The sequence below is a fragment of the Cinclus cinclus genome, chromosome 27 (assembly GCF_963662255.1).
Source record: "Cinclus cinclus chromosome 27, bCinCin1.1, whole genome shotgun sequence".
In the NCBI taxonomy this organism is placed as follows: domain Eukaryota; kingdom Metazoa; phylum Chordata; class Aves; order Passeriformes; family Cinclidae; genus Cinclus; species Cinclus cinclus.
Window position 1 is genome coordinate 2,252,583 of NC_085072.1, and position 25,074 is coordinate 2,277,656.

The following is a 25,074-nucleotide window of genomic DNA, read 5'->3' on the forward strand; positions in this document are numbered from 1 at the left end:
GGACTCCTCAGGACCCAGGATTATGCCCAAAATCCCCTGCAGAAGCAGGAGCCAGGAGGACAGAGCAAGCTCCAAGGCTGACAGACAGAAAACAGGGAAGACGGCCTGATTGAAGTGTCCAGATGAGTTATATCTCAAATAACCTTCCTGCAAGCACAGGGCAAAGCACAAGGTCACCCCGTGGCTGGGACAGAGCAGTGACAAAGCTCCCACCTCCCACACCTGCCAGCCCTGCTGCTGCTGGTACTTAATCCCCTGGCAGTGCCATGTGGGAAGAGCTCTGCAAATGGCATCAGGGAGCTTGGAGAAAGCTTGGGAAAAGCTGCATTTGTTGTAGCCCTGTGGGAAGGTAAAACATGGGAAGGTAAAACATCTTTCTGTAATGCTGCCACAAAGGGCCATGGATCGGGACCAGGACCTGAGAAAGCAGCTCATAAAGGCCAATTTCTGCATTGTGTGTAACTAAAGCCAGCAGTGTGGGTGATGCATGAAGCTCTGGGTTAGTTTAATAGAGGGGGAAAAATCATCAAAGAATATTTAGAAAGGTTTGTGTCACTCTGGTGCATTTCCCATCACATGGGGATGTGTCAAAGGACCACGTTTAGTCCTGCAAGTGCTGAAGAGGGGCCTGGAAATAGTTATAGCAAAGCATGTGATCCATTAGACAGGGGAAAAAAAGAAAATCCAGCTTGGAGATTCTGGCTCTCTCTTACCTCTCCTGTCACCTTATTGCTCCTCTGGAAAGCACAGCCAGTGCCCCCTGAGTGAGGAATGAGATGGTGAGGTGGGTAAAACGCTGTCGTGTCAGCTCAGCTCCACGCAACTGGCACTGCTGAAACCTCCTGAATCAGCACCAGCTGGCTGGAAAATGAAAGCTGCTCTGTTTGCTCCCCTCTTGCACCTCCCAAAATAACCAACAGCTTCCCTCTCCTCACCCCCTGTGACCACACACACCCCCAGTTCCCCCAGCAATCAGCGAGGGGCTGGCACTGCCAGCGTGTCCTGCTCCCTGTGCCCCACAGTGCCCATGTTAATTGGGAATTTTTGAAGATCACCAGGCTGCAAATGCCTGAAAAATGTTGGAGAGCACAGTTTCCCCCTCCCAGTGCCCAGGGTCCCGTGTGGAGGTTGTGAGGTGCTGTAGGGCACGTCCAGAAAGGAGGAAAATCATCTTAAACCACCCCCACTGTTTCCACTTGTATCTCATCTAAAGAAGAAACAGAGCATAAAAAGGTGGGCAGCACGTTTCTCCAGGCTCCTTCAGAAATCCCAGGAGCTGCAGGAGCTGCAGGAGCTGCCCAGCTCTGGCCTCTTTCTGTCCAGGGTCAGACAGGAGTCGACAGCATCCAGCCCTAACCATGCCAGAGGCTGAGCTCCAGACAGGAAAACAGCAATAAGGGAATTGTGCAGGGGATCTACAGGGGATCTACAGCTCCTGTCTCAGAGTCAGCCTCAGACAAAAATAATTATCCCTCTCTGCTTGCTTGCCTGCATTTATTCGTGCTCATGGCTTTGGGAGCAGAAGAGTTCTGGTGTAAATTACTTGCACGACCTTTCCTGTTTGATGACTTTACAGCTGGCTGCATAATTCCATTTATGCCATCCATCATTAGCACCTGCTGGAGAGCCTGGCAGCTCCTGTGGTTGGTGCTGCTGTCACCGGGGGCTGTGGCAGCAGCAGGACACAGGACGGGCACACAGGGAGGTGGCAGTGCCCTGCACAGCTCTGGGCACTGCAGGACACGGCCAAGGACCTTGGGCATTCTCGGTCTGACCCAGCATAGGATTGAGTAAAATCCTTATTTTGTCTTCTCCTCACTTTTCACCCACTTTGGACGAGCTCTGAGGCTCATGCTAAGCGTGGCAGGGTGGAAATCATTTCCTCAACTCTTTTCCCTTCCCTGCAAGATCATCCTCACGTGGGTGCCCACCACAAAGCCCTTGAAGGCCAGCTGAACTCCACACTCCCAGCAGCTTCTTGGGTGTGAATTCTTGCATTTCCACATCCTCAGCAGCGGCAGCAAAAAACCACCCAGGGCAAGACCTGGGCTCGTCATTTCCCATCTGGAGAGCTCCTTGCTCACATCCCCCTGCCCAGCACACTGCAGGTGAGGTGTTCTCACACTGCAATTACAGCTGGGAAGAAATTCCTATTAAATCCAGCCGGGTTGGTGTCACTGCTCCTTCAGTCCCTTCCGTGGGCTAATCAGGCATGTGTTTCATTGCTCTCAATCCCTTCTCGGTTATGCTTAATTACACTTAATTATTGTAATCACGGTCTCTGCCTTCCTACCTCCAGCCCACTGGCCCGGCACAACAATCCTGGGCGATACTGCTGTGCTTGTAAAGCCGAATTCCAGAGCTTCCGAGCCGGTGGCAGGAATGCAAACCCTTACATGGCTCCAGTGCTCTGCCAGCGGCTGGGGCTGCCTCTGCCTCGGCTTTAGAAAGCTCCTCTCAGCGTTGAAGAATGGACAGACTTAATTCGGGCAGCTATTCCATCCCCGCAGACAAAGGAAACGAGCCGGATCACACTTAAGGAGCAATTATTTAAATCCTTCTGTCTGCAAGAGGAGAGGGGAAAGCTGCTCGTGCCAGCAATGCCCCATCCCCGAGCTCCCCACAGCCACATCCCAAACTCTCCTTATAAGTTCAGATGTCTCTGTCTGCATCTCCACCCGGGAAATCACCTTCATCGTTCCCCTATAAACTCTGGGGAGAGAAGGATGGGACCACAGGAAAAAATCCGGTCAAGAATATGTGTTTATTTGCTGGGGTTTACACCCAAAATCCAAGTGAAGGGAGCAGGCTTCAGGGGAAAAGGTGTTTCTGAGCACCTGTCCCAAAAAGTGTTTGCAAAGCCCGTCAGGGTAATTTGACAAGAGGAAAGAAAACAAACCCCGAGCTGCCACCGCTCCCTCCTCCCCTGTGCCACAGGAGCTGAGTTTACAAAAACCATCAGATGAATCATCCCAGCACCAGCACTCCCAGCTCGCTGATGCTTAAAGGAAACAAAATTAGGGGCAAAATTCTCCTCTTTGGTTCACACAGCTCCTGCCGTGGCAGGGACACCGTCCACCATTCCAGGCTGCTCCAAGCTCATCCATCCTGGCCTTGGACACTTCAGGGATCCAGGGGCAGCCACAGCTGTGCCAGGGCCTCCCCACCCTCAGTGAAGAATTCTTCCCTAATATCCAATCTAACCCTTCCAGTTTGAAGCTCTTCTCCCCCATCCTGTCACTACAACAATTAATAATAATTGGAATACACCACAGGAATAATAAACTCCAGACTTCTGCTCCCCACCTTTGTGCAGATCCAGGTTTTTACCAACATCCCTCAGCATGATTTTTGCCAGGCAGAAAGACACAGGTTCAGTTTTGGTGTTGGATTCCTCAGCCCTTCTGCTGGCACCAAACATTATTTCCCCTCACAGCACCCAGTGCAGCTCAGACAGCAGAATTGTGGAGACAATCCCTTATCATGTTACATCAACAAGCATTAGAGCAGGGCAGATAAGCTTATTTTTTAAATCTGAGGTACTTTGCTTGAGGAAACGTCACTCAGAGAGTGTCCCATGGATTCATGGCAGAGCTATACTTGTTTTTATATATATATATTTACAGTTTACAGCTTGCAAACTTTTTAACAATTGGATATTTGCCATTCACCCACATTAAAACAAAGTAAAAATTCACTGTGTTGTCTGCACACTCTGTGTGTGTAACACACATGGTTTAATCACCCAGGTTGTAGCTGGAGACCTTTTACTGGAGCATGATTTCATCTTCAAACCATCCCAATATCCACTTGTGTACAGTAAGTTACCCATTTATAGGTTTCTAATAAAAGCAAATCTTCCCTAAGTGGCTATTACTGGATTTCTCCTTTCAGCCTGGGGATAAGCAGGATTCTGGGCTTTAAAAAGCTCTCTAGTGGGCTGAATAAGAAAGTGACAACTGAAGAATGTCATGGCAAAACTCCGGTGTGTTCTAATTACAGCACTGTTAACGAGAGGAACATTTGTCAGACCAGAGCTCCATCACGTTTAGCACAGACACAGAAACCTCCCACTCACACAGTGACAGTTTTCTCTCCTCTCTAGGCAGATGCCACAGGAGGTGGTGTCTGCTAGCACAAGGTAAGTTCCACCATCTGGAAATAATTACTACTTTTTCTTTTTAATCAAGGACTTTTAGGAATTTGCACACTCGATTGCTAAAGAAAATGATGTGTTTATTTTCTTTTAAAAATGACCCAAAGTACAACGTGAAGAAATCTGCTCCTTACATTTAGATACACAGTTTGAGACTGGCTGATTTCCAGAATGTTCCTCCACAGTTAACATCCACATGCACCTCTGATGTTTTCCACATTCCCCACCCTAGCACACCTCATCACAGTATTTATAATGAAAAGGCAAAGCTGCAGATTTTAGGGATGCTGACATTTCGTTGGAACATCTGCAATGTGTAAGAACCCCTGAGCTTGTGGTGAGGCAGATGGAGGCTGGTAAAACCCTGAGTGCTGTGGGTGTGGGCTCTGGGACAGCACAGGCTGCCTGATTTGGAATTAAAAATCCAGGATAACGTTCTGAGCCACGGATTTTACCTGGTACAGAGGGAGTTACAGAGCTGGAGGCATCCGTGGCGTTTCAGAACTTGAGGGCTCTCTAGTGGGATGTAGGAGGTGTATTTATTTCCACAAACTGCTGTTAAATGAATTTTCAAAAGTAAAAATCAAGTGGTGTCCGTGACTTTCTGGCTCTGCTTAGTTCCCTGACAGGAGGGAACAGCCCGGGGGGATTTGGGATCTCATCCCAAGGAACAGGGACAGGAAGAGAGGGAACGGCCTCGGGCTGGGCCAGGGGAGCTCAGGTTGGAATTTCCTCATGGAAAGAGGGTCAGGCCCTCTCCAGGAAGGTTTGGAGTCCCCATCCCTGGAGGTGTGCAAGGACTGGGCACCGGTCTGTGTGACGAGGTGGGGATCAGGCACAGGTTGGAATTGATGATCCTGGAGGGCTTTTCCAGCCTCAGCAATTCCAGGATTCAGTGAAGCACCAAATATAAAATCACGCTGTCCAACCCCCAAAGCTGCCAGGTACCCACAGCTCTGAGCACTCAGCACATGCAGAAACCCCAGGATTTTTCAGTAAAGTCTCTGAACACAGTTTGTTTTCATTCTCAGCTGGTGCTGCACACAAGTCCCACAGATCTTTCCATATTATTTTGGCTCTCCACTTCTACAACGGAATTAAACTTTGGCAGGCAGGGGATTTTTGTATCATTTCAGCAGAGATCTCTGGGTGCAGCATCAGCCTTTTGCTTGTGTGCCTGGGATTAGCAAGACATTGCTGAGATCATCATATATATGTTTCACAGCCAGGACAGCTTTTGGTATCAAACAAGAAAAAAACCCAGGAGAGCTGCAGCATGCAGCCAGCAGCCCTTTAAAAAAGACCCCCTGTTTGTTTGAGAGGTAGTTTTGATGATGATGATCATTGCAAAGAAGTTCTACAACTGCTTAAAAAGTTTTCAACTGCATGAAAACCCTAACAGGTAAAAAAGACTGTAAGCAATCACTCACTCTTCCACAAAAGTTGTATTAAATTTGTCCAATTAATCTGCTGTGAATTCTTAAGTCACTGGTCAACCAGGACTCCCATTCCAGCTGGCTAGGAGGATAAAAACCACCAATGAGGAGTGTCTGTGGTACCCAGAAAATCTCTAGATTTAGGTTTGGGTCTTTCAGATGTGCTGCTCATACACTGTCATTGTTTTATATAAAAATATTGCTGAGCCAAACAGCTGAAACTGCAGCCAATGAACACTTGTTACTTGCACCTCTCCCAGGGTACTACAACACTGTATGGAATATTTTGAAACAAGTCTGGGTGACTTTTAGAAATGCAGTGCCTGATTTGCTGTAAACACAAGTGATTTGCATGTGGTGACTTCTGAGAACATGACAGAGGTGCCAGTGCTGGCAGCTCAACAAAGCAAAGCCACCACAAAAATAAAAACTGCTCCGTGTCTATTCAAGACATTTCTCATTTCAAGCTACTTCCAGCATTCTCAGCAGTAGCACAGTTCGTGATGTGATGGCCTCTGGTGATTTCAGACCTCACCAGGGTTTGGCTTTCCCAAAAACAAGTGTGACTTGGAGGTTTGGCCGTATCTGGTGAGCACAGACACCGAGACCAGCCCTGATAAATGACAGTGACACAGCCCAGGGTCCCCACGTGTGGCTTGGGAACTCAACAACTCCAGGGTCTGCAGGGAAAATTCCTCAGAGAATATTTATTGGCTCACCTGGAAGCTATCCCAGTTTGGGAATTCTGCATCAAACAATTCACCAAAAGCAAATGCTTTATGAAGAAACTGGAGATTGGTATTGGAAACAAGACCCCAATATTCTCAGCTGTGTTTCCTGGGTTAGGAAGAAGTTTCCAACCCAGTAAATATCTGCTGAGGTTGCTTTTCCTTCTCACCCAAATTAGCAATTCACTTAACTATATATTTGATTTTCAAATATGGCAGTGCCAAGTAGGTAAGAGCCAGTCTTAAACAAACACCTCGTGCAGTCAGGACATGCTGAACACATTTTCTACATGAAAAGCCACAGTTTTGCCAGTTAATTGCTTTATCTGCAGCTTCACAGCCCCAGCCTGAAGCAGAATTACTGAGTGTGCACCAGAGGCTGCCACAGGAAGAGTTCCCTCACAGTCACTTCTTCCCACAAGTCACAGAATTATCATTATTGTTCTAGACTTTTTATAGACAAAATGCTTTTGAACCAGGAGCCTGCTGTGTGTTCCTGAGCCCTGTTTGTGCTGCTCCCAGCACACCAGCACTGCTCCTTCTGCCAGGCTCCAGCACCATCATCACCTTGTCTTCTCTATAAAATCCTTTTCCATGCATCTTTCCTAACAAGCTATTGCTCCTGAAAGGTTCCTTTCTCCTCTCTCACCTGGTGTATTTTGTTAAAAAGAAATGTAAAGGGCAGAAAAGGAAGAAATGGATTTCTGGCTTCTGAAAATGTGCCAGATCTGTTAGAGATTCTACTAAAATGGATGGCATCTTCTGCCACTTCCCTCCAGCATCCACTTCCCTGGCTCTTCATTCAAATAAAACTTCACTCAGCTAAGCAAAATAAAAAATACCAGCCATGTGTGGTTGTAAGTGACCCGTGACAGCCCATCCATGCTGCTTGCTGCACGGATAAGGGCCAGACTGTTATTTTAATATCATTTCTAAGCTCATTCAATCGACACTTGTGAAACAAAACAACTCGGAAAAGCTCCACACAGGAGAACCTCAGTTTAAAGTCCTTTGGAGCTTTGGCTGAGTCTTGTGGAAGTTTCCTGCAGGCCTCCACCCAGTGCTGCAATGACCCAGAGGGGCCAGAGCAGCCCCATCCCCTCAGGGGAAGGGTCTCCTACTGAACATTTGTTCACCTCATCTTAAAAATCACCCTGGCGACTCCTTTCTTTGCATACCGAGAGCCTCCTTCCTTTAGCATTCAAAACCTGCTGCAGAGAAAGTCATCACATTTAAAACCTTCTGCTCATAAAAGCTCTAAATTGCATTTGAAGTCCTGTTCAGGCACCTGGCAAGGGATCAGATGGTTCTGGAGATGGACCCGGGCCATGAGGCTGCAAGAAGGAACAACCCCAACAAGCTGTGCTGTGGTTGTGGCAGGTCACACCACCCTGGCATGTTCTGGAAAGATAAAGGAAGGGGAAATACAAGCTCATGGAGTTCAAGAATGAGAAAACGTAGGCACCCAAAGGCCTGAAGGAAGGCAATTAGACACAAAGCAGCTCTTCCCATAAAATATTTCCATTTGGATCCGCCAGTCCTTGCACCTTATCAGTCTTTCCTGGTTATGTTTCCAGAGATTTTGTTGAGATTTCAGAGCACACTCCCAATTATTAATGCGTGTTTCCCCCCCACCCTCTTTTTCCAGTCACAGCCCTGGGCCTGAAAAAGTTTTACTTGTCTGACAGAGGTGGCAGTTTGCATTTTTATTAAAAGAGCTTTATGTAATTCAATGGAATTCACTCTACACAAAGAGATAATTTTTTGCAATTACCAGAATCTCAAACATGGATATAAACCAGCTCTTGAAATTCAACATTTTTGTTTCAGAAACACAGGAAAAACAAAGACACACGTCTGGCAGAACTGATGATGGAAATCTGAGCTCCCAAGAAACAGATAATTCAACCATTACCTGAACAAAATGGCTCACACTTGTGATGGACCAGGCCTGATCCCAAATTCCCTTAGATTTTTAGGGGAGATATTAGATACAGAAATTAGTAGTTTCATTTAGATATATCCTGTGTTTCATGGCATTTCTATGCTGCTTTGAAATTTTATCATCTGAGTATTTTCTTTTCCAACAACAAATTCCTTTGGTGTCTACATCCCATCACATTTTTTTAAAATCCCAGGATAGATAAGGGAAAAGCAATGCAGAGAAATAAAACTCTTCAAACTTATGTAATTTGCAAGTAAGTTCCTAATGCATTACATTAATGCATTTGTGCTTTTGACAAGAAATTTAAAAACTTTTCCCTGGAACAGAAAGAGTTTGGCTGGAGATAACTGAAAACAAAGTTTAAATCAAGTTCCTTTCCTGCCTTAAGCAAAAGAACCTGTTGAACCATGATAAGAAATGGTTCTATTTCTAAGCCAGCACTTCTAAACAGCTCATCAGCCAAACTGTCCCTGTACTCCCCAGCTGAGTGAACCCTCAGCAGTGGAATATGCACCAGGTGTGAGTGAAGCAACTGGATAAAATCAGCCCTTTAATGTGCACATTTTGGACTGATCTTCCAATATTCCAGACCGAGCCCCTAACCAAAAGTAAACCCAACCCTCTGCATTTGATTTCCTCCCACAGCATGAACAGACAGTTAACACGCACGGGGTGTATCCTGGGAACCCACCCCTCCCCACTAGCTGACCAGTTTGGGGAGCACAGTACACAGAGGGATGTTGCCACTGGGCTCAGCAGCCAGACTGGCCCTCAGCTTGCTGGGGACTGCAGCCACGGGAGGCAACTTGTTAGCAATTCCTTGGAAGGAACCTGAATAGCTGGAAATCCGTCTGCCAGAGCTTTTCTCCAAGCTGGCTGCTTTGGGCACCCGTTTGCAGATCCAGGGGTGCCGCAGGGCCTGGCTGGGAATCATTCGTGCAGAAGGATCCCAGCTGAGGCAGTCCTTCAGGAAACCAGTGAACAAGGGGTCGTCACAGCCCTTCAGAGCTGTCACCCAGTCCTTGTTCCCTGGGGCACCCCGGACCTTGCCCCGGCGCGTGCGGCTCCCGCTCAGGGTCACCTTCCCGTCCGGCTGTGTCAGCACCGTGCAGTACCGGGGCTGACCCTTGGAGTTGATGAAGTTCTTGGCTCGCTTGGATTGATCCAAAAGCTTCTGAGGTGGCATTCCAAGAAGTTCCATGATACAGGCCAGCTGGTCTGCCTCGTCCTCTCCAGGAAAAAGAGGGTAGCCAGTCAAAAGCTCCACCAGAATACAGCCAAAACTCCACATGTCTATGGGCATCCCATAGCGGCTCCCCAGGATCACCTCTGGCGCCCGATAAAACCGGGACTGGATGTACGTGTAGACTCTTTGGTGCTCAAAACAGCTGGACCCAAAATCTATAACCTTGATTCCACTCCTCCCTTGCTGTTTCAGGAGGATATTTTCTGGCTTCAAGTCGCAGTGGATGATTTTGTTTCTATAAAGGGCATCCAAACACTGCAGGATGGAGTGAGCGAACTTCCGAACCAGCTGGAGGCTGAAGCCCTGAAACTTATTCCTTTTAATCAGCTCATACAGGTTCATACTCAAGAGTTCAAAGGTCATGCAGATGTGGTTCCGAAAGGTGAAGCTTTCCAGCATGTGGATCACATTCATGCTGCCTGTTTTATCCTGCTTCTTCAGGTGCTCCAGGATCCTGATCTCCTCAGCAGCTTGGCGATGGAACCTCTTCTCATTGCGAACCATCTTTAAGGCCAGGTGTTGGTGGAGTTTGTGATCATACACTTTAGCAACTTGTCCAAAACTGCCCTTGCCAATGATTTTGAGCACCTCATACCTGTAAGCCAGGTGGTCGTGGGGCACGTGGATGTAGCTGCCTTGGTCGTCGTCGTAGCCGCTGTTGTTGGGGCCGCCGATCACCCCCTGCCTCTTCTTGGCAGACGGCCCCACAAAGTAAATCTCAGAGAAACTAAAGATCTCCTGCTGCTCGTAAGCTGATAGCTGATGTTTGAACTGCCTGACAGCTTCCTCTGGAGCTTGGGAGATGGCTTTATGTGATTTCAAGGAGCTTCCATTGCCTCTAGCACCCAGGCTCTCTAGGGTTTTCTCTTTCGTCAGGGAAGGGAGAGATCTTTCTGGAGTGAGACCTGCAGACTGAAGAGCACTGCTCCTTCTGTTGCCAGAGTCCTCAAATAACTGCTCCACTTTGACCTGATTTCCAGTCAGACAGTGATCCTTCATCATGAGTTTGCTGATAGAAACCTACAAGGGAAAAAGATGTGTAGTTTATCTTTTAAAGCACAGATTAAAAATAAAATCACTACCAACAGAAAATCAGTAACACGGATGAGTTTGGCATCTATTAGGAACAAATATAAAATGCTGGACTAAATTAGGTTACAAACATAGTTATAGAAGGGTACACGAAGAGAAAGCAACTCCCTGAAACAGCACTTGTGCTTTTAAATCCAGAAAGGGAAACCCTAGCCAGCCAAAGACTCCAACAACCACAAAATACCTATCTCCAGTCTGCAAAGGGCCAGGGAACAGCTATGTTTAGCTTCAAACGTGGGTGCAGCAGCACAACCATCAACAGATGCAACTTGCACCTGTCTGGAGCACGGAACGGAACGTGGATGTGCAGAGAAGACTGCACAGCCAGGCTGCCAAAGGAAGACAAAGCAACAGCAGCAGGTGACATATGGCTGGTGTGAGGCAGCTGCACGAGGAGCAGGAGGACAGGGCAAGGCAAGGTAAACCATCCTTTAAAGAAAATTAATTGTGGGGTTTTAATTTCAAAGGGAAAACATCATCATATCCACACCTCCCTTTGAAATCATGGTGGAATTACAGAATATCCTGAGCTGGAAGGGACCCACAAAAATCATCAAATCTGACTCCTGGCCCTGCACAGGACACCCCAAAATCCATCCCAGACCCTGAAAGTGTTGTTCTGGAGCTCTGGCAGCCTTGGGGCCATGCCCATGCCCTGGGCAGCCTCCTCTGTGCCCCACCACCCTCTGGGGGAAGAACTTTTATCCAACCTAAACCTCCCTGACACAGCCCCAGCCATTCTCTTGGGTCCTGTCACTGTCACAGAGGAAGAGAGCAGCACAAGTCTCTGAACACACACTTGAATAACCAGGATCAACTCCCACTCAACTGAGAGCAGTCTGCAAGCACTCCCTCCTACCACCATATGCTAAAATATTTACATCTGAAACTAACCCATACAAGGTGGGAAAAACACTGTGAAATATTCCAGGCTTGCCAATTTTACTATTTAGTAAATGTTGAGCACCCCAGAGGTCAGGTCCCCACTAGCACAGCAGTTATTCCCTTTCCTGCTTGCTGGCACTCCTTGCTGAGAGGCAGCACAGAGGTGTTGTCCCATCCCAGGCAGAACTGAAGAAGCCCTGACTGAAGCAGCAACATCTGTTTTCCATTTTGTCCTTTAATCTAAAAATAAAGATCTCAGACACATGCCAAACCAAATCCCTGAAAACCAAAATAACTACACAGGAATCAAACAAAAAATATAAATAAACCTGCAGCCCCACAGCAATAAAACCGAATTCCTTTTTAGTTACATCCAGTCCAACATCTCAGCAGGGTCAGCAAATAAGGGAAGTGAATGTTCTCGCCAAAGCCAACTACACACAGCTCAAAAAAGACTCTCTTGGTGCTGCCCTGAAATGTTAGTTCTTGCTCACAAGCCCCAAAAAATGGGCATTTCCCTGCAGAAGTCAGTCCTTATCAACATGGAGAGATCCTAGCAAGCTCCACTCCTCCTATCAACCCCAAAATGCAGTGTACTGGGAGGGACACGCCTTGCCAGAGTCTGAAATAAAAACAACAGAGCCCAGCCCTGGGGACTCGGAATAAATGCCTTTTTCTTGGAGCCTGGCTGAACCTCCGAGATAAGAATGACATTTTTTCAGAGCTGGCTCAAAGACTCTTCAGTCCAGCAGACCCAAACAGAAAGTTTACAAATAAACAGAAGATATAAACACGCAACTAGGGTCACACTTGTTTAAATATTCCCTACCCAAGAGCAGTAGCAGCTCTGCTGGTGCTGCTGTTCATAGCAAACATTTTGTACCTTTGAATCCCTAAATAAACCAGGAATTCATGATTCCATTTATCCTGGAACGATTTCTTAATGAAGGAATTATGGCTTTGGATTTCAAACCTGACTCAACGGTAGTAAGGTCTCAATTTTCATTCTTAGAGGACTCCCAAAATCAGTTGCCACATGATGGTGAGACACAAATATAGTTCCATCTTCCCTTGAACTCAGAAGAGCTGCACTCAAAGTCAGATGACTCCTGGGTAACACCAACTTTCTTTCAACAGCTTTCTTTTACAAATCCCAGGCTCCACAGGATTTTGGTTTTATTGCTGAAGTGCAGGCAAGAAATGAGGCTGACAACACCAGTGGCACCCTGTTGAAAAGTCTCCCTGACAAAACTTCATTTTCACTGACAAGGAAACAGTTATCACAATTCCTACACAAACTGGTTTGCAGAGATGTTTTGAACACTGAATTAAACAGACAATGTATTCTCAAAGCAGACAGACTTTGTGTTCTGTTGCAGGCTCAGATGAAGGAATGAGCAGCTGCAGTCACCAGGACTTGTCAATTCTCATGTACCATTACATCATAATAAAACATCTTGCAAGAAGAAAATTAAAATTCCAGGTATTTTCCATTAAAACAGCATCAATTTCAGCCTCAGCTCCTGCTTGCCTGATACCACTAAGGCTGGATTTTATTGATACATCACCATGCAAACTGGGCATGCTATAAATCCTTAATCTTGCCCTAAGAAGTTAACAGGGAAAAAAACAGATGAAGACAAGTCAAATAAAATATTCACGGGTTTGTATTTGTATTTCACTGGATGGTTCCACTCTACTGACTCGTATTCAGTTATGAACAAATGAAGTCACACTACAGCTTAAAACACTGCAGCTGAAATGTTTCCATACCCCTGCAAACGAAAAACCCCAACCCACTACTCTTCAAACCCTACTGCTCAACAAAACACCAAATGCCTTCTGTTCCACCTCAACATTTGCAAAAAGGGGAAAAAAACCCACACTCATGCCCTTGATTTTGCACAGACTGAATTTGTTACAACAAAATCGCACAAGGTGATGATTTTCAAATGCATCTTGCTCAGGGCAATGTCTATTTTCACTTTTCAGAGAGTGAGAGGGTTTTTTTAAGCTTAAGCTGCCTCCCTTCTGCCAGAACTCAACAAGAGCCAGAACACATTTAAAACCCATCCAAAGGATAGATCGGTGTACAAAAGTACAGATGAACATGAGCACTACTGAACCAATTAAAGGGGGAAGAAAATGTCCCAACTCCACATCAGCTGAGGGAACAGTGCTCTGATGAAAAAAACCTGGCAACACCTTGAGTTCATAACAAGTATTTCAATAGCAAAAGAAGTGCCAGACAATGCCCAAGTTTTCAGAGCAGAAAGATACTTTTGTGAGATGTTTGGCAGCCACACGGGCTCACACTGCTCCTTCTGCTGCTCCTACATACTTACCCGTTGGAATTTTCATGAGGGAAACTAAAATGGAAACGTGCAGGAGGAGGCAGAGCAAAGCGTGCGTGGATTTACTTATCAGAGTACAAGGTGACAGGGCAGAACGCTTCAACCCTTTGGAAAGTAACTTTTTTTTTTAAATTAAAACATGATCTGAGGGTAGTAAAATGGGATTCCTGAGGCTGCCAGCAAGATCTGCAGTGAACACAGCACATCATTTTTATGCTCAGGAAAAACAATAATGTTAAGAAGGCACTACAAAGCTGCAAAATCCCACTTTTAGAGTTCATTCTCTGTAGGGAGGTATCAGATCCCCGGGTAGTTCTCACTCCCACACAGCATAATGTGAAGACACAGATGATTTTAAAAATACTCACATGAGGTCTTGAAAGGGAAGGAAGTCCTGAAGGGCTCCGTTCTTCATTTGTAGGCTCTGGGTATCTACACTCATCTATCCTCATATAGGAGTCGTATAATCCATCTCCAATCCTGGCTGGAAATGTCCCACACACAAACCAGTTATTGACAACAACTCACACTGATGGAGACAGAGCCAAATGTGGCTCCGTTTTGCACATTTTACTCTGTAAAATCATTGACTCTCCTTCATTCATTACATGATCTTTGGAATTTAACTACATTTTCATACCACAAGAGTGCGATGCTTGTGGAGAATCTTAATTCGAGATACTTTTAATTCAGAGGTTCTCTTTTGTTAATCAACTTCTGCACTGCAAAAAAATACATCCCTAAGAAACATTAACCATTCTCCCCGCTTCCTCTTAATCAGGATAATCCCAAACGAGCATAAAACGAGCAAACACTTAAACACTTGATAGCACTTTATATCCTTTAAAACAGGTTACCCCTTAAACATGAGATGTGGCAATTACAGCTGCAAAAACGTGGGGAAGAAAAAAAATCAAAACAAAAAAACACACAATTAAAAAAAAAAAAAGGCGGCGTCTCTCGCTGTCGGCTGCTATAGAACTTAAAATCGCGACGCCTATCACGACAGACCCGACGGACGGCTGGGACCACGCGGGGGTCTCCGACCCAAACCGCATTCCCCCCCCCCCCCCTTTTTCCTCTCAGCCCCGCGGGACCTCCGTCCTCCTCCTCACCCGCTGCGAGGGGCCCGTCCGGCTTCCTGCCGAGCAGCATCGTGTCGGGGGGGCCCCGGCGCGGGCCCCATGCCCGGCGGGTGCCGCTGCCCAGCGCGGCCGCTCGGCCCCGGCCCGGCCCGGCCCGGCCGTTGCCCCGGGAACGGCCCCCGCCCGCCGCCCGCCCGCGCCTGCGCAGCGCTGCCGGGGCGGGCTCGGCCCCGCGGCTGCGGAGCTGCAGCGCTCGGTTCGCTGCTCCCCTCAGCCAAACCCGCCCTGTGGGACAGAATCACACCCGGGGCTGCGGAGCTCCAGCGCTCGGTTCGGTGTTTCCTTCAGCCAAACCCGCCCTGTGGGACAGAATCACACCCGGGGCTGCGGAGCTCCAGCGCTCGGTTCGGTGTTTCCTTCAGCCAAACCCGCCCTGTGGGACAGAATCGCACCCGGGGCTGCGGAGCTCCAGCGCTCGGTTCGCTGCTCCCCTCAGCCAAACCCGCCCTGTGGGACAGAATCGCACCCGGGGCTGCGGAGCTCCAGCGCTCGGTTCGGTGTTTCCTTCAGCCAAACCCGCCCTGTGGGACAGAATCACACCCGGGGCTGCGGAGCTCCAGCGCTCGGTTCGCTGCTCCCCTCAGCCAAACCCGCCCTGTGGGACAGAATCACACCCGGGGCTGCGGAGCTCCAGCGCTCGGTTCGCTGCTCCCCTCAGCCAAACCCGCCCTGTGGGACAGAATCACACCCGCGGCTGCGGAGTTCCAGGGCTCGGTTCGCTGCTCCCCTCAGCCAAACCCGCACCCCGCGGAGCGCTCGGCCTGGAGCAGAGGCGGCTCCTCACAGCGAGGTGTGGAAGGAACGCTCTGTATAACGCGGTTGCGGACAGCAGAACGCGGTTTGTGAAGGCAAAAAGCTGAGTGCTGCATGTGGGGGGCTCTGGGACAGCACAGGCTGCCCGACCCTGGCAGCCCCTCTGCATGAATTGATTTGGAGTAAAAAGTCCAAGGCAACGTTCAGCTCTCCACGGATTTCACCTGGCTCTCGGGGAGTTACAGAGCTGGAGGCATGAGATCATCAGGGCGATCTATTGGGATGTAGGGAGTGTATTTATTCCCATCATGAAATTAATAAGAAAGTAAAAATCGAGTGGTGTTTGTGACTTTCTGGCTCTGCACAACTCCCTGACAGGAGGGGGCAGCTGGGATCTCATCCCAGGAGAGGGAACGACCTCAGGCTGTGCCAGGGGAGGCTCAGGTTGGACACCAGCAGGAATTTCCTAATGGAAAAAAGAGTGGTCAGGCCTTGGAAGTGCCCAGGGAGGTTTGGAGTGCCCATCCTTGGAGGTGTCCAAGGAAGGATGGATGTGGCACTCAGTGCTCTGGGCTGGGGACAAGGTGGCACAGATTGGAGTGGATGATCCTGGAGGGATTTTCCAATCTCAGTAACTGATCCTGGGAAGGCAGCAATTACTACGATACTGCTGTAGTGCTCCTACCCATTCCACACTCCTTAACCTCCAGCTAGAAATCGATCAGGAACACTCAAATGTATAAATCACAGCAGGAATGCCCAGCTGCCAGGGCACGTTAACCAGAAAACCACCCAGAAGTTTTAAGCACAAAATAAACCCCACATTTCTGAGAACCCCTCGTGTGGAGAAGCCCGAGGAGTGCCGTGGGGGGCGACCCCAGACCCGGGTACGGAGACCGGGACCCCCTCAAGGAATCGGGGCAGGGGGATCGAGACCCCCTTAAGGAGCTGGGGCGGGGGGACCGTGGCTCCTCGGAGAGCTGGGCCGGGGGTCGCGGGGGCTCGGCACGGGGAACCGGGAGCCCCGAGGGCGGCGGGCCGGGGGTCGCGGGGGCTCGGCACGGGGAACCGGGAGCCCCGAGGGCGGCGGGCCGGGGGTCGCGGGGGCTCGGCACGGGGAACCGGGAGCCCCGAGGGCGGCGGGCCGGGGGTCGCGGGGGCTCGGCACGGCCGGGCGCCGTTTCCAGCCGGACGATTTATGGGCGCGGACAGCGCCATGGCGGCCGCCGCGGGCTGAGGCGACAGCGCGGGCCCGCCATGTTCGCCAAGGCGTTCCGCGTGAGGGCCAACACCAACATCAAGGGCTCGGACCGGTGAGTGCAGCGCCGGGACCGCCGGGGGGCCGGGGGGACGCGCGGGGCTCGGTCCCGGGGTCGCGGTCGCGGTCGGGGGCGGCGATGCCCCCGCGAGCGGCTGCTTTCTCCCCCTGCCTGTGATGCACTCCAGGCCGGAGAACGGAGTGTGCGTTTAGCTGGAAGGTACTGCCGTAATTAAGCCAGGATTAATTGAAATGTTACGCCGAGGCCTGGATGAGCATTCTGTGCTTATTTTTAGCAGCGTTCGATGCCTAAGGGGGCCGTAAGTGAGCTGAAGAGGGGTTTTGGATAAGCACATGGAGTGACAGGACTAGGGGGAATGGCTTTAAACTGGAAGAGGGTAGGTTTATATTGGATATTAGGAAGAAATTGTTCCCCGTGCGGGTGGGCACAGAGTTCACAGAGCAGTTGTGGCTGCTCCATCCCTGGCAGTGCCCAAGGCCAGGCTGGACAGGGCTTGGAGCAGCCTGGGACAGTGGAAGGTATCCCTGCCCATGGCAGGGGTGGCACTGGATTGGATTTAAAGTCCCTTTTAAACTCGAACCGTATGTAATTCTCTAATTCTTTATGTTCCTGAGCAGCAATGCTGGGCTGACCTCCTGATTGTTCAGGCTCACTGGACACTGCTGTGAATGACCACAACCCCCCCGTGCTGGTCAGTGGGGCTTCAACTTCAGTTACAACTGGGGGACAGGGAAATCTGGCTGTCCCCTGCTCCCGCTCCAGCTGTGGGTGACAGGCTGGGCAGAGCCAGTGTGGCACTCCCAGGTTGAAATCACAGCACAAAACAGAGGCATTGGCAGCAAACAAGCTGAAAGCAGATGTTTACCGAAGATAGGAGCAGGACAAGTATATTTGGCCTTTTCCTGATATTCTTACATCATTTGTAAACCCGGGCAGAGATGCCTCAAATTACCTCTTGTGAAAAGGTGAGAATTTCAGGAATAGCCAACAAAACAGTAACAGCAGATGTAGGAATTAGTTTGAGGGAAGGCCCAGACAGCTTTTTAACACATTTGGGGTTTTATCATTGCAGAAGGAAGCTACGAAGTGAGGTGGCAGCAGCTTTTCCCACCCTGAGCACTGAACAACTGGCTGAGTTGGTTCCAAACAAGGAGGAGCTCAATGTCATCAAAATATACTCTCACAAAGGGGAGGCCATCACTGTTTACATGAACCACAGGAACCCAATACTGTTTGAAGTTGAGAAGGTTCTGTATCCAACAGGTAGGGGGAAGGGACTGGAGTAATCCTCCCTCCTTACTTACCTTCCCAATTAATTATTGTGGTACTATTTTGATTCCACATTTCTTTATTATCCAGTTAAGTGTTTTATTATAAATTAAGTTTAATCTCCATGATTATCCAAGGAAAGTTTAATCTTATAGATGAAAAGAAACAAGAGCTAGAAATGTTCTTAATGATGCATCTTAAAATTTACTTCTGTTTTGGGACAGTGTACACTCTGTGGGTCTACCCAGACCTTCTCCCTGCCTTTGCAACATGGCCCCCAGTGCTACAGAAGCTTGCAGGAGGAGCAGGTAAGAGAACTTTGTCCCTTTGCACTGCAAAAAGGAATTGCCTTCAGGGCTTTTTAAGTGTTTTCCTTCACAGTGACAAAAATGTGCCTGAAACAAGTAGAAGGAATGAGTACTCAAAAGTAATTAATGGTAGTGTCCTAAGAAGGAAATAAGTCAGCTGTAAAAAGAGTTTGTGAATGAAAGAAAGTTGGTGAAGCTGTTTAAATGCAGTAACTGCTCCATGTGGGAGGCTCAGATTTGGAAATCCTTTCTCAGGGTGATGAGCAGCCCTGAAGTGGGACAAAGAATTACCCATTCCATTACTCTGTCCCTTTTGAAAGTTCCTTTGCTGTCACCCTGTTTCCTGTCAGTGCCCAGGTGAGCAAGCTCATCCTGTGGATAAAAAGGGAATTTATTTTGAAAGCTACAGTGTAATCACTGTCTGCCAAACTTGTGGATTGCGCAGCTGAGGTTGGAGCTGAATTCCTGGGTTACTGGCTCTACCACCTCATTATGGATCAAGACTAACAGGAAAGGAGTCTTGTTTTCTGGAGCCTGCTTGGGATGCAGCTCAGACTCAGGAGAATCAGCTCATTATAAACTTTAAATTGCCGAACTGCTCAAGCAGAAAAAGATAAAATTGCAGCTGCTGCAGCCTTGGTCTCTACCTGGAAGTGTTCACAAAGGAAGGGATGTCTTTTTCAGGTGTAAAGTGGAACTTGGGTCTCCCTGCTTTGCTTTTGGGGAAAATAAAGTGCTGAGTGTGTAGCTGTGATAGACATCAGAGCTAGCCTTGCTGACTGGAAATGACCCAGTTTCTGGGGAAAAAGACTTGCTAATGGAGAAGGACATTGATGAAAGAGGCCTGCGGGTTATTCATCGCCCTTGGCAACCAGGCTACCTCTGTGCAGGATCCAAAGATAAGGAGATGGCCCGGAGACAATGGCTACAAAGGCAGGGGGAGAGGTAGAGCCACTTCTCAGAAGGGAAGGGCACGAGGCTCTCCAGTGCTGCAGACTGGACCGCTGGAGGAGATCCAGTTCCTAAAAAGCAGCATGTTTTGGGGTATCTCTTCCATGATTCAAATACCTGCTGTCTGCCCTGGTAATTGACATAATTAATGCTCATATTAAGGCCTTGATGGGATTTTTGTCCCCAGCCATGTGGAGCTCTGGTGGCAGTTGCAGAATTCATTCTAAACTTGATAAAAATAGTCGTGACGATGAATAGGAGGAAGAATCTTGGCTTGTTCAACCTCCACATTAAATCAGGGATGCTGAGAAGAGTGTGAGTGAGATGCCTGCACAAGCAAGGCATGGAACAGCTCAGTTCAGGAGACTGCACAGAGCTGTGAGGGAAGGCAGCTGCAGTTCCCAGCATTTGGGGATGACATCGTGCCACACCTGCAGCATGGAAAACTCTGCTTTGCTCACATCCCAGGCTGGTCATCCCAGGTGTGGGAAGCAAAAGGAAGCAGGGGCGTCGTTTCTGTCCCAAATAGCAAGGAGGCAGCTCCCTGAGCATTCCCAGCTGGCTGTAGCTGATGTGGCACATTTGGGAGGGGTGGAGCAGCAGTGGCAACTTTGAGGCAGTTCTCTCTCCAGGGAAAAAGCTGCTGGGATAGCCTTCCCTTGGGAAGGGGGAGAGTAAATGGTAATTTCTTATGGTTCTCCCTGTTCCTTTCCCTTTCCATGCCATGAATGAGGAGTGATGCTGGGAGCTCGTTATAAACAGTCCCTCAGGTCTGACAGGGCTGAGCAAGCTTCACTCCTCTGCAGTTTTTTGGGATGTGCCCAGCACCCTTAAGGATTGGATCCCGCACTCCACGGGGGGGAAAGCGCTGCCTTAGGAAGAGAAATAGAGACTCCTGTTGTCCTGGCGTGTGCTCAGCTCGTGGTTTTGCTGAGTAACGGGAGGGAGGAGGCGGTGCCTGAGCGTTTCATTGAGAAATGCATGCGCTTCATTCTTCCCCAGATCTGATGCTGCCAGGAGTTGTGGTGCCACCTTCTGGCCTCCCTCAAGTGCAACGGGGCACGCTCTGTGCTGTCACCCTCCTGGGAAACAGGTACAGGGGATTCTCCAATCCAGAACCTGTCCAGAAACTAAAAGTGAAGTGGAGGAAGTCACAGCAGAAGTGTTCTCTTGCATTTGATGCGCTGGGAACCTCGGCAGTAGAAAATACAGCAGGAAAAATATTGTAGTTTTCTGGGTTAGGATGACTTTGAGCTGAGGTGGGAAGCTTTATAAATTGGTTCTTTTGGACCAACGTTTTAAACAAAAGATTGTATTCCTCACAGTTGTCTTTGTGTCTGTGTGGAATTTTTGAGGGAGTGAGGGAGTGCTAAAGCCATTGGTTTTCTCTCTCTGCGGGTCTCTTCTGGCAGTGCACGTGCTTCTGGTAATTTATTAAAAGCAAGACTGTGTCACTGCACAACCTTCCCTTCATACAGGCTGCACTTACGTCGGGATTCTTTGGAAAACCTTACATACCAGAAAGATAGCCAGAAAATATGTAGGTGTTTGAAAAAACCCAATTTGTAAAAAAAAAGGACACTGTAAAATAAATTCAATCTAACAACAGCACAGCATGTTTGTGTTGTCCTGCTCCAACATTTCCTTCTTTTCCCAGAGCTCCTGTGGCAGTTGGAGTTGCCACCATGTCCACGGAGGAGATGCTGGCTGCTGGAATGAAAGGGAAGGGCTTTGCTGTGCTGCACACTCACCTGGATCACCTCTGGTGGGTAACTCTAGGCCTTGGGGAAAATGTGCAACAGGTCTCATGTGTTCATGAAATCCAAATCTGTGCCCCACTAAGATTGATCTGTCAGGCCAACTTACTGAATTACTTAGGTATAGCTTAGATAGGACCTTTACTTAGAATTTATGGAGGAAGATGAGTTCAAAGTAAATTTTACAGTTCAGAGATTGCAGAAAAAAACCCCATGCAGGTGCCAGTGCCTTTATTCAGGATGACATCTGTTCACTGTCCTGTGGTTCAAAGCAGCAAAAGGAAAGCTGTCTTCTGCTTTTTCTTCCTTTTGTAGGGAATATGGTGACAAATCTTCTCCTCCTACCTTAGCTCCCTTGGTAACAGATTCTGCTGCAAAGGAGAGTGATGGAGATGAGGAGGAGCTGCAGGGGAAGGAGCCTGGCAGCAGCTGCTGCCCTGAGCCAGAGCAGCATGTGGACATCAGGGATTTGAGCCTGAAGGACAGAGACACTTGTGCAGAACTGCTGGGGAAGGAGGAGCTCCCTGAGAACAGAGCTGCACAACCAGCTGAGGATGCCAGCATAGAGGATCAGCAGGAAGCTGAGGACAGCAGGACCCCACAAGGTATTTTGGGATCCCAGTAAAACCAAAACGTGCCCCTTTGGTTTGCTGAAGCCCGCAGACAACTCACTGCCTACCTGTCCTTTTCTCTCCCTGCAGAGCAGATGGATGCATTGTTTAATCAGTGCTTTTTCCATGCCTTAAAATGCAAAGTAAAGAAGTCAGATCTCCCTCTGCTCACCAGCACATTTCTAGGCAGCCACATGGTCTCCTGCTGGTACGTGGGAAGGAGATGGAATTGGGATTTGCATGCTGAGATTTTGTCTTTAAAACGTGGAGATGGTTTGAGTAAAAAATGAAATCCAGTTCTTATCTAAAGTTATACTCACTTCTGCCATTAAGTACTTTGATTAAATACAATCCTTATATTAAATACATACAAATCCTTATATTAAACTTGGATGTAAAGATTGTCCAGACTTGGATTTGGAGCCAGCTTGACTTGGCTGACATTGGTTTCACCATGGTTTAATCACCTGAGTGGCTGCTGCCTGCCCACAAGAATATCAGCACTAATTTCACTCATCACATTCAATTTATCAGCTTTGGAGTAATTCTTTGTCTGTGTGATTTGTATTCCCACTGTTAAGAAACTTTTAGCATTAAGTAGCAAGATTTAAGAAAAAATGAAGGGTGACTTATAACTAAAGAACTTCTAAAAAATCCATTTATAGCCCTGCTGGAAAACAACTGGACATAAAGAAATCAAGCTATAAGAAGGTGAGATTTTTCTGTTGGTTTGGGTGGTTTTGCTTGAATTAATTTTAATAAGAAACAGAAGACGAGAAAAAGTTGAAAACACAAAGCAGGAGTTTAAAGTGCTTGACTCCACATTTCTGCTTCCTTCAGTTCTCTAAATTCCTGCAATGCATGCAGCACCAGAGGATCTTGCAAGTGAAGGAGCTGAGCAAAGGTGTGGAGAGCATCGTGGACGTGGACTGGAAACACCCAGAGTATGTAGAATATCCCAGTCTTTAAAAGAGCTGGGAGTCTCTGAAAGAAGGGAGTGCAATCTGCTGCTGCTTCCAGCTCTGTTCCCATCCCTTTTACTCACACCAAACAATTTTTGTGGCAGCATTAAAGCATTTGCAGTGCCTGAAGGATTTTCCTCAGCCTCTGCTGCCCAAGACAGCAGAAGTGAAGACAGAGAGCAAGTGTACCGTGCTCCTGAAATCATTCCACTCTATGGGGTCTCCACAAAAATGATCCCACTCTTTCAGGAATCTGGACACAGGTAAGCGCAAAGAAAATCAAGAGAGAGACCAACAAAGCTTCAGTTGTTGTTTCTCTCTTAGTGCCAGAACCCAACACCCAAATACTTGAGTTAAAAATTCTGTTTGTCTTCAGAAAAGGCAGCATCCTCTCAAGCAGTGAGGTGAGAAATACCATAATTAACTATGTGAAGAGTAACGAGTTGGTTGATGAAATAAACAAAAAGTGAGTACAGGTGGAAGTTTTCCTCCTCTGCTTCCACAAGAGAGGCTGAAATTAGAGGGGAAAAAAGTGACTTGGTTTGTTCCTTCTGTGTGCTTTTGTTTTGTAGCTTTGTAAAGGTGAATGCCATTCTGTGTGACTGCCTGTTGGATAAATCAGAGCAGGATGAGATCTCACACCTTAAATGGGATGAACTCTTGAGCAGGTGATTGTTCTCTCAATATCCCTTCCCAGAACTGCACAGATTTATTGCCTGCAACTCAAACCCCTTGGTGGGAGCTGCCCGAGTTGTAATTTCCTGGAGATAAATGGGAGCAAGATGAGATCTCACACCTTAAATGGGACACTCTTTTGAGCAGATGTTTGTTCCAATATCCCTTGCCAGAATGACACAGATTCTTGCATTGTCCAGGTGCCTTGAACGACTGCGGCCCTTACACCAGGTGACGTTTCCTGGACAAGAACCTGTGGTGAGGAAAGGAAACATTGAGCCCATTGACATCAGCATAGCGCAGAGATCATCAAACAAGAAGGTGAAAAAAGACAATTAAATGAGGGGGGTTGAGCAGATGAGATCCCAGATCCTGAGGGCAGCTTTGGCAATCCTCATTAAACCCTCAGCAGTGACATTTCCAATATTCATTAACCCCTCAGCAGTGATGTTTCCAATCATTATTAACCCTTAGCAGTGATGCTTCCAGTAGTTAACCTCTTCAGCAGTGATGTTTCCAATCATTAAACCCTGAGCAGTTGTTTCCAGTCATGATTAACCCATTAAGCAGTGATGTTTCCAGTTACTATTAACCCCTTGGCAGTGATGTTTCCTATCATCATTAAACCCACAGGTGACAGTTATCAAGAACCTCGAGCTGTATGGTCTGGACCCACAGTGTGTGGCCAACACTCTCCAACAGAAGGTCCAAGCCAGTGCCACCATCAGCCCAGCACCAGGAGCAAAGGACAGAGTCCAGGTCCAGATCCAAGGCAACCAAATCCATCATCTGGCCAAGATGCTGCTCGGTAAGAAGATTCTTGGAAGTGGGCTGGTTGCAGCAAAAATGAGATTTTGATTCTTATTTAACCCTTCCTTCCTTGACGTGAGCTGTTGGTTGTGTTGCAGAAGAATATGAGCTACCTCGGAAATACATCCAGGGCCTGGAGAAGGCTCCAAAGCTCGGCCGCAAGAAGTAGGAGACAAATCTACTGCAAGGATTGCTCAGCTCTCAGTGTTCATACAAGTGTTTGCTGCCAGCACATCCAGGGTCATGTACAGGCCCTGCTCATTCCACAATGACTCCTGGATGTTTACAAGGTCTGGAATTCACCCAAATAATAATATTGCTCCAAGTGTTCATTTTTCATAAAAATAAAAAGCTGAACGAACCCCTTGGTGTTATCCTTTTGTGATTTTTTTATTCTTGTGGAAATTGATACTGAAGCACTGGATGCTACAGTGGCTTTTGGTTAGTTAATATTCTTGCTTTGCATGTTTGATCAAGGAGGTGGAATAAACCACCACTGAAATACAAGGAAAATACATTCCAACACAATCCTGGGACAGTGCAGTGTGTTCTGCCATTGAGTAAAACCCACTGTGGTTTAGATTTTATCCTTTTAAACATTTCCAGGTATTGGCATTTCAGCACTGAGAATTAACTATTAGCTGGTCTGCTGTAGTTTATATTCTTTTTATATATAAATACACACTTTGATGTATGACATGAGCTGTAATC

The 25,074-nt window shown here is 47.8% G+C and overlaps 2 protein-coding genes across 6 annotated transcripts; one reads left to right on the top strand and one right to left on the bottom strand.

Moving 5' to 3' along the window:
* Positions 1-8,011: 8,011 nt before the first annotated feature.
* DYRK3 (dual specificity tyrosine phosphorylation regulated kinase 3) lies at positions 8,012-15,112 on the bottom strand. The gene is made up of 3 exons (XM_062509684.1): positions 14,958-15,112; positions 14,211-14,326; positions 8,012-10,531 (listed from the first exon to the last, which is right to left on the bottom strand). Exons 1-3 carry the CDS (start codon positions 14,995-14,997, stop codon positions 8,966-8,968), a joined length of 1,722 nt encoding a protein of 573 aa, XP_062365668.1. The 5' UTR covers positions 14,998-15,112; the 3' UTR covers positions 8,012-8,965.
* Positions 15,113-16,957: 1,845 nt separating this feature from the next.
* EIF2D (eukaryotic translation initiation factor 2D) lies at positions 16,958-24,712 on the top strand. Of its 5 annotated transcripts, XM_062509602.1 has the most exons (16): positions 16,984-17,053; positions 17,638-17,985; positions 18,093-18,283; positions 18,514-18,597; positions 20,551-20,641; positions 21,206-21,313; positions 21,621-21,910; positions 22,007-22,124; positions 22,582-22,627; positions 22,757-22,860; positions 22,983-23,141; positions 23,255-23,344; positions 23,451-23,546; positions 23,754-23,874; positions 24,187-24,361; positions 24,462-24,712. In XM_062509602.1, the coding sequence occupies exons 3-16, from the start codon at positions 18,229-18,231 to the stop codon at positions 24,530-24,532; spliced, it is 1,608 nt and encodes a 535-aa protein (XP_062365586.1). In that variant the 5' UTR covers positions 16,984-17,053; positions 17,638-17,985; positions 18,093-18,228; the 3' UTR covers positions 24,533-24,712. The 5 variants fall into 5 exon arrangements, with proteins under 5 accessions (XP_062365585.1, XP_062365590.1, XP_062365586.1 ...); XM_062509601.1 differs by lacking the exon at positions 17,638-17,985 and having other exon boundaries at positions 16,958-17,053; XM_062509605.1 differs by lacking the exons at positions 16,984-17,053; positions 17,638-17,985 and adding an exon at positions 17,139-17,218.
* The last annotated feature ends 362 nt before the right edge of the window (positions 24,713-25,074 follow it).